Source organism: Ursus maritimus, unplaced genomic scaffold (assembly GCF_017311325.1).
Source record: "Ursus maritimus isolate PB19 unplaced genomic scaffold, ASM1731132v1 scaffold_24, whole genome shotgun sequence".
Classification (NCBI taxonomy): Eukaryota; Metazoa; Chordata; class Mammalia; order Carnivora; family Ursidae; genus Ursus; species Ursus maritimus.
In genome coordinates this window covers 21,191,315-21,200,149 of record NW_024424897.1, presented here as the reverse complement: position 1 = coordinate 21,200,149, position 8,835 = coordinate 21,191,315, and the positions used below count along the sequence as shown (strand labels likewise).

Here is an 8,835-nt window from a genome sequence, read left to right as displayed (position 1 = left end):
CCCCCCCCCCCCCCAGCCTTGGTCTTCCTATTTCTCTTCCTTCTGCTAAGCAGTTTCACTCTCCCTTCCTCCAGCCGCAGGGCTCCTGCCAGAGCGAGCTGCACCGGGCCCTGGAGCGGCTGGCCGCCTCACAGAGCCGCACCCACGAGGACCTCTACATTATCCCCATTCCCAACTGCGACCGCAATGGCAACTTCCACCCGAAGCAGGTGGGTCTTCATTCCTGCTGGCTCCGTCCTGGCCTCAGCTCGTGGGGCGTTCTTGGTCTCTCTACAAGATGGTTCGGGAAGGAGATCTCGGGAAGGGGGAGACCTCCCCACCCAAACCTAACCCCTTGGACCCTCCCCCAGCCTTAAAGCCTCAGCTTATTTTGCCCACCACACTCATTTTGGAGATGAGGAAACTGAGGCCCAAAGTCCCGGAGTGAGTTAATGGCAGACCAGCTGTCCTGCCTCTCCATCCAGGGCTCTTTCCATCACCTCTGGATTCACCATTTAGCACCCCTGCCAACCTCTACCTCCCAGCACTCTCTCATTCCCCATCTGCACTCCGTTCTATGAGTAGTTCTCTTTCGCCATAGACTGTCTTAGGTTTCATTTGGGGATGGAGGGGCTCAGTCATGAAGGGTTAAGGAGGAAACTCAGCCTGCCCCTTCCCCTAAGCTGAGTAACCAAACCACCTGGGGTACAGTCAGGATGGAGGTGAAGCCAGATCTAACAGCTGGGAATGGGAGCTTTGGATGGAAGCAGAGAATGGAGGGGGGCAGGAGAGAAAACATGAATGCGGGGACCTCCATACTCCCTCATGCCCTTGGAACATGGGTCCCTCTGATGAGCCCTCAAGAGGCAAGGATGTTCAGCAAGGTGGGCCTGCCTCAGCCCCATCTCTGACCCAGGAGAGGGGCGCTTACTCAGAAGGGTGACGTATCTGGGCAGAGCCTTGTGCTGGGTGTGGCCTGGGGAGTCCTGGCCTGGGTCTTTCTCCAGCTCTTTGTGGGCATAGACACATGCATTCTCCCACTCCATGTTCTACAGGGAGATCCACAAAGTGGGCTGCTACTCAGCCAATAGAGGCCTAGGTCGGAGGAGAAGGGCTGCTGCCGGGTCTGCAAATCCCAGGATGGCATGAGGAGGTTATGGGGTGGTGTGCAATGAGTGCAGGACCGGAAAGGGCCCCTCAAACTGGTGCCAAACCTACTCACAAGCTTTATCCCAACACCAATTTTATCCTTGTCCCATTTTTTAGAAGATTTTATTTATTTATTTGAGAGAGAGAGAGAGAGTGCGAGCAAGCACAGGGGGAGGGGCAGAGAGACAGGGAGAGAGAGAGAATCTCAAGCAGGCTCCCTGCTCGGGGCTCCATCTCAAAACCCTGAGATCATGACCTGAGCCAAAACCAAGCGTTGGATGCTCAGCTGACTGAGCCACCCAGGTGTCCCATCCTTGTCTAATTTTTAAAAACTTTTTTCCCTCATTAAAAAAAAGTTAATATTTATATTAATGTAAATATATTTACATTAATATTAATATTTTCTAGAGCAGTTTTACGTTTACAGAAAAACTGAGCAGAAAGTACAGGGTTCCCATCTACTCCCTCACCCCCAGTTTCCCATTAACGTCTTGCTTTAGTGAGGTACATACGCTACCACAAATTGAGGGACTGATATTGGTCCATGGTTTACATTAGGGTTCACTCTTTGTGCTGTACAGTTCTGTGTGTTTTCTTCCCCCAATTTTTATCCCACTGAAACTTCTGACACTTGAGCCCTTTATCCCTAGACCAATGCTGACCTCTGAGACAACCTTCGCTTCTTGGCCGAAGATCTCTCTACTCCATGAGCTCAGAGGGTCCGTGCTCATGAAAGAGCCTCTGCGCTCAGAGGCCATCTTGGATCAACTGTCTGACTTGGGCTGGGCTGGGATTGAGGCAGGCTGCCTGGGAACTGACCTCTCATACCCTTGTCTTGGCAGTGTCACCCGGCCTTAGATGGGCAGCGCGGCAAGTGCTGGTGTGTGGACCGGAAGACGGGAGTGAAGCTTCCGGGGGGCCTGGAGCCAAAAGGGGAGCTGGACTGCCACCAGTTGGCTGACAGCTTCCGCAAGTGAGGCCTGACAGGAGGCAGGGGGCTCCGTGCCCCCTGCCACCCCTATCCCCTAGAGGCTACAGAGCTGACCTGGAACCTGGGTCTGAGTCCTGGCTCTGCCTCTGGCCCAGAAGTTTCCCTTTCTGTGTGTGTGTGTGTGTGTGTGTGTGTGTGTGTGTGTGTGTGTGTGCATGGGTGTGCCCTTGGGGTGAGCCAAAGCCTAGGGGTGTCTTTGGGCTTAGATAGTCCGAGAGGTCTGAGAGTGGCAATGGGGAGCCCTGGTATGTCTCCAAATTGATCCTGGATTCATTCCTTCCTTCCTTCCTTCCTTCATTCATCCAGCCATCTAAAAACATTTATTGACAACAAACTACATGCCAGCTCTAGTTTTTTAGTCCTGGGTGCTCTTATTCTGACTTTGTCTGATTTGGGCATGTGGGGTCACTTCCTATTAGCTGAGCACAAGCTTGTGGGGGAAGAGAAATCCCATTTCCAGAATCAGAGAAGGAAAGTAGACATGTACGTTGACTTTTGTACCTTGTACCATTGTCCTTCCCCTCACTTTAGTCAGAGGACAGAGGCTGTAGGGAAAGTGTGGGGTGGTAGATGATTCAGTGGTCAGGAGTCCCAGACCCACTCTGAAAGCTCAAGCCTGCCAGGCTCCCCTTCTTCTCTTCCCCAGTCCCCTCCAAGGGGAAGGACCTATAGAGACAAGCTCACCTTTTGGTCTGGTGTGCCACCTGCTGGGTTGCCTGGCTGCCCAGACCCTGCTGTGAGGGAGGGAAGAAGGTCGGAAGAAGTCAGGCAAGACAGAGGGCTGGGGAGGTGGGGCCCATCTCTGAATAGTCAGGGTGGGAGGAAAGAATGCACAATGGGACTGCCTGTGCCTGATGGAACAGAGGACACACATGCTGGGGGGTGAAGGACTTGCCTGGCGTCCTGCTTCCTCCCGTGTTTGCAGTCACAGTCACAAAGTCGCCAGAATGACTCCATCCTTCCAGTGGCTCACTGCCTGTGGCTTTGGCTCCTTATATCTCCCTGCCCTCCAGGAATTTCTGGCTTGACTTGATGGAAGGAGACTTAGGGACCTACCAGTTGGCCATGATGTCTTGTCTTTTTTTTTTTTTTTTTTTTTAACAAAACAGAACAAAACAAAAGAAAAAAAATCTAGACAATTGTGTTTGGTTGATTTATTTATAATTAGAGACAAGGATGCACCAGGGGTGGGAAGGGGGGGGTCATCGTGTGGTCCCCAGACTTGTCCTACATGGTAAGAAGACTGCAAAGGGTCAACCAATTCACCCTCCTCTTCCCTGTAGCCCCTCCCTAGGGAGTTTCCCTGTCCCCAAAGTCATGCTGTGGGTGTTCAGACTCCTGGGGGGCAAATAATGGCTTCCGAAGGAGGGCAAGCAAGGACAGACCTGCTGGGCCAGGGCTATTTCTGGGATCATGTGGTGTGTGAAGCTGCGGTATCTCCTAGGGCATCAGGCAGATTGGATTTGCCTCTGGATTTGATGTATTCATTTAGTGGGGAGGCACTTCCCTGAAGTTGGGGAAAGGGGGTAAACTCCAATACATTCCACAGCTCTGACTGCCTAGATTCCTTAATGGGGTAGTTGGGTCGTGATTCGATTCCGAGAGGTTGGGAGTAGGGGCATCTTTGATCTTGCTGTCCTGAGCTCAGCAGGCTGTGGGCTTTTGGTGCCAGACCCAGAATTGGTGCGCATGTGGTATGACTGGATTTCTGGTCCTCTCCCACTGCCCTCTCCCCCATCTCTGTGCTGTGTGTGTGTGTCTGTGTGTGTGTATATGCTGGTTGCCTGGGTCAGGGCCCCCTCTCAGGAGGTCACGGGCAGCCTGAAGGCCCAGTGCACCATGTCTGCTGCACTCTGGGGTGTTCCCTCCTGTTGGGTTGTCTTCTGGATTCCTAGCCCCTCCCCAGCACCAGGGGCGCTCCCAGGCCTTTTAATTCACTGGCTTCTGACGAGCTGGCCTCTTAAATCTGGGCCTGCAACCCGCATCTCTCCAGCTCTGCCTCAGTGACAGCATCCCACAGCCATCTGGTCTCCCTGAGGCACCACAAGCCCCTGCCAGCAGTAGGAGATTAAAGAATAAAGTGGCCTTGGCCCCCTGACCCCCCTTCATGGAGCCCCCTACCGCTTGGGCTGAAGCCAAGGCATGTTGGGGTAGGAGGTAGGCGCAGGCTGACGAGTTGTAGGTCCTTAAACCAAATAAATGTAGAGAGAGTATCTCTTTCCCTAAAGCATCTCTTTAAATTCCCCTTTTTTCTCCAGCCCCCCTTCTCAATGCTCTACCCTGGTACTGTTGGCCGTGGGTACTAGGAGGTCCTTTTCCTCTCGTGGGCCTCCAAAAAAAGCTGGATCTGCTTGGGAAGAAGCTGCGTATGTGGCCTGGGCTGTGCCTTTGTTATATCTGCATATTTGTGGTACATGTGTGTGTGTGTGTGTGTGTGTGTGTGTGTGGGTTTGAGTGTGTGTGGACACCTGTGTGGATATAGCAAAGTGATGCTTTTGAATATACGAAGCGAATATATAAGGTGAGATGTGAACGCATGTGTACCAGGCGTGGGTGTGTGTAGAGGAGACGCTAATTCGAGGGGCGTGTTTATGCGGGCTGTGCGAATCTGTGAATGTATGTGATGTGAGGCGGGAGGGATAGAGAAACTCAGAGTATGTATGTACTTCCCTCCCGGCTATGAATGAGTGGCCTTCACTGCAGGATTTGTGGGAGCCTAAGCACCAAAGAACAGAGGATATGCACTTTGGGAGAGGGGGTGAAACATCCCACAGAAACACTGCCCCCCACCCATCCCCGGCGCTTGCCTCCTCGATCTGGGAGCCAGGGCCCAGGTGTCCAAAAAGAAGGAAATAAAAGCAGCCCCGTGTCAATGTGGACACCCTCTACCACTGCCAGGCTGGAGGAAGTACACTGTCCCGGGCAGTGGGGAGATCGAGGCTCCAGAGAGGAATTGCTAGTCCCCCTAGCCCCACCCCCTTCCTGCCCAGCCGTGGCGTCCAAATCCTTGGACCGTCACTCCAGTAGCCACAGGGCATCCGCATGTCTGGCAGAGGTGGAAGGGAGGAGGCAGCAAGGACTAAACTCCGGTGTCCTGTTGGGACCTACCCAGATAAACTTAAAACTGAAGTCCTTGAGCGCTCTGCTCTGCCTCCCCAAGAAACGTTATTCGCCTCCATTGTGGCTTGGAGTAGGCGGGTGGGAGGCGCCCCACCAGGATCCCCTAGACCATTGGTGCCCATCTACTTCAGGCATTTGGTTTCCATTTCCCAGCTCATTAGTGGAGATGAAGCCCTGCTGTCGTTGAGGGCTGGGGGCTGGGTTTTCCACCGGCAAGCCAGCAGGGTGGGAGTAGGGAGAGAAAAGGGGAGACTTGGATTGACTCCAGTATTGGATTCGGGCGGGGGCATCTCTGAAGAGTTGGCCAAGCTTCCTGCGGCCCCTCCTCCTAGGAAGGCCCCTAGGTTCCAGCTCCGGCAATGGCTTCAGTTCCTTCCAGGACAAGGCTGCTTGTCCCAACCGCTCTGCCCTCTGGGCCAGATTCAGCTATACCAAGCTGCTCCAGGAATGTTATGAGGCATGCAGGACTTGGGGTGTCTGCTTGGCCCCCCTTCCTGGGGGGGGATATGACTGTGTGGTAAATGACCCTGCAACATTCCCAGCTGGAGAAACTCCCCCTGCATTCCAGACCCCTATGGCAATGTCACCTCTGACCTAGAAAGAGAAAGTCAAGATGATGTGGGAGGCACGCTGGCAGCTGCGACAGAAGACAGAAGACAGAAGACAGATGAGGGTCGTTGGGTCCTGGGGCTGTCTTAGGGAAGAGGGGAGGAAAGGGGTGGTTTGTGAGTCAGGGGAGAGGGTCAATGGAGAGGAAGTGTATTCACGGGGGAGGAGAGACTTAATGAGAACAATAAGTGGGGGAGAGACAATGGGACAGACCTTTGGGCATACCCACGGTGGGGAGGGGGCAGGGGGGAGTCGACACCACTTCAGCCAGCCAAGGGTCTAATTAGATCTTCACTGTCAGAGTGATCTGTCCCTTCTATGTCTGAGGCCCCAGGGGCTGAAGAGAGTTAGGGTCAGGGAGTAGAAGTGGGGGTGCCGAGGATAATTAGAAACAGGCTCTACTGAGTGAGCAGGCGCCACCAGGACCATTTCTCCCCTGAACCCCTCCTCTCTTCCCCAGGTCCCCAGCCCCCTTCTCCACGACCTGGACAATTCCAGCCAGACTAGGGGAGGGGTTGCTAGAGCCTGGGAGTAGAAACCCGGTGGGATTGGCTTCCCGGGCCCTTACACAGTCTCTAAAGTGCAAACAACATATTTTCGCCATGTGATGGTATTTAATTACACATAAAAACAGAGCCATTAAACTGAAATTAAACCCTTGTTGGAATCACTTAATTCAGGGCATGACAAATTGCTTTCAGTGGAGGCGGCAGTGAAGTCCCCCCAGGGAGAGATGGAGATTAGCGGCTTCCATGGCTGGCTGGGTCCCCTCGTTCTCTTTAGAGCTGGCTCCCTTGCCAGCTCTAAATTCTGAAATTGGGATCGACCTTCTTCCTAAAGACCACCCAAGCCAAGGGTAACCTCTAGGTTTGTTTAGGATGATAGAAATGGAGTGTTGGAGAATCACAGAATCACTGTCCAAACCAGTTTTAGACAATACTGACCCATTTTATTGGTGGGGAGGTTGAGACCCAAGTGCCAAAGTCATCCAGAGCCAGGATTAGGACCCTGGCACCAAGCCATGACCAGGAAGGCTGTTTTTTTTCAGGCTCATATCCTTTCAACCTGCGCCTGGAGACAGAAGTTGGGACTGGGCAGGTGAGGGTTGGGGAACCTCCCTCGTTGGGGAGGGTAGATTTCTCCAGAACTAGGCTCCCACCTGATCCAAGTCTAGAGATAGCAAGGAAGGAAAAATGGTGGCCCTGGTCGCTTACCACCTGGGTGAGGTTGGGCAGGTGGGACTTCTACTCCTATAAGCCACAGTTTTCCCATCTGTTGAAGGTGGGATCATAATTCCTGGTAAGACTGGTGGGCGAAATGCATGAACAGGGCTCGGGGCCGAGTTCAGTAAGTGGTTCTATTAGACTTCCTTCTCAGGACCCCTGCTTCCGCATTTGTGATAAGATCCATTTGGGACCTGGTGGTTTCCAGGAACTTCGCTTGCTCCGACTCTGTTTGCAGCCCTTTCTCCTCCTTCCAGGCCCCTCTTTCCTTCCGTTTCCCACTCTCCTCTGTAGTCTGCTTTTCTAACATGGACAGAGGTCTGGGGTCTGTACTGCTGCCCCTAAGATTTGCCTGCCTCACCTAGTCTTCCAGTGGCTGTGTGAGACCCACCTGGGAGGTAAAAGGAGATCTAATAGGACAGGGGCTGCACTCTGGGGAGGGGCTGGAGTGGGGGAGGTTGTGTGCACAGCCTCCCTCCCCCATGTGCCCTCTATGATCTGGGAACTTGCTCTGATTGGAACCAAATGGGTCTGTTGTGGCTGGAGGCATCTCAGAAGTTCTTTCACTTAATGCAACCACCGCTCCCCCCCCAAGGAGGGGAGGTGGGTGTAGTTTAGGGAAGTCAGGGCCTGGGGGGTTCTCTGTGCTGGGGCTAGGACAGAGAGTCCTTTCCTTCTTTCCTACTCTACCCACTAGTGGCCTGGGAACTTTTCTATTCTCTCAGGAAGGGTGGAAGCGGGACGCTGGCCAGCTGAGGACAAATCTGTCACTGAGGCTTGGGTGGGCAGCCCCCAGCCATCTGACAGCCTCTTCTGGGAGCAGCAACCCCTCCCCCACCTCTGCAGTGAAGCTCAGCTGCAGGTTGCCAAGTAAGGCTGACTAGGTCTGTACACTGTCTCCTGCAGTGGCCTCAAGGTCATTGCCCTTCCCCTTGGCCTCCTAGGCCTTGGTAGACAGAGAGGTTCCTGTGTTGGGGGTTGGGATGGAAGGGCTGGGGCCCCAGGTTCCCGTCATCGCAGGCCTGGCAGCGACCGGGCTCAGCTGTACCTCTAGTGGCTTGCCCCAGAGAGACTGGAGACAGAGGCAGGAAGCTGGGGGACACAGAGGGGCACACATGGATTGCTGGGGTAGGTGTGGGACAGGCCAGGACAGATGCCCAGCAAACCCAGGTTGCTGGGCAAGTGAGAATGGCAATGAACCCGGGGGCCTTGAGACAGAGGGAAAAGCTTCCTTACCTGCAGGGGCTGGAATGGGGGTTTCCTGGGAAAGGATTGTGGGGTGGGGGGCTAGCTGCCTGGAAGGGCCAGGTCTCAGGGTCCCTGCCTCCCTCCTGGGTCCTGGTCTGTGAGCAGAGCCAGAGCTTCTAAGTTGGAACAGCAGGGAGGGAAGCCCAGTCTTGTCCCCACCCAGGGGAAATTGGACCAGACTACTCGGGAAATAAATTCAATTTTCCAGCATCAGGGAAGGTTAGTCGGACAATAGAGGTTTTTTTCCCCCAAAAACCATAAGTAAAAAAAAGTCCAATTGCCTTTGGCTGAGCTGTTTCCCAACTTCATTTCTCAGGCTCGGTTCAAGGCTTCCCATTCAAAGTGACATGTGACTGCTCAGTGACCCTGGCCTGATCGCTGGCTGTGTGAGGGGTCAGGTTGGGCCAGCCCGGAACTGTGACCACCCCCACTTCCAAAAGCCCTGGGCAGTCCTTGCCCCATGCAATGAGGGAGGGGTTGTGGTAAAAACAAAAACCCTCCCCAAAAGAGATTTCG

At 53.9% G+C, this 8,835-nt stretch overlaps 1 protein-coding gene across 1 annotated transcript in view; it reads left to right on the top strand.

Annotated features, from left to right (window-relative positions):
• IGFBP4 (insulin like growth factor binding protein 4) overlaps nucleotides 1–3,215 on the top strand; it is a 12,501-nt gene extending 9,286 nt beyond the window's left edge. Inside the window, exons 3-4 of the mRNA XM_040640657.1 lie at nucleotides 75–209; nucleotides 1,971–3,215. Coding sequence (XP_040496591.1) covers nucleotides 75–209; nucleotides 1,971–2,105 — 270 coding nt within the window. The 3' untranslated portion in view covers nucleotides 2,106–3,215. The remainder of the gene's footprint in view (nucleotides 1–74; nucleotides 210–1,970) is intronic.
• Nucleotides 3,216–8,835: the final 5,620 nt, after the last annotated feature.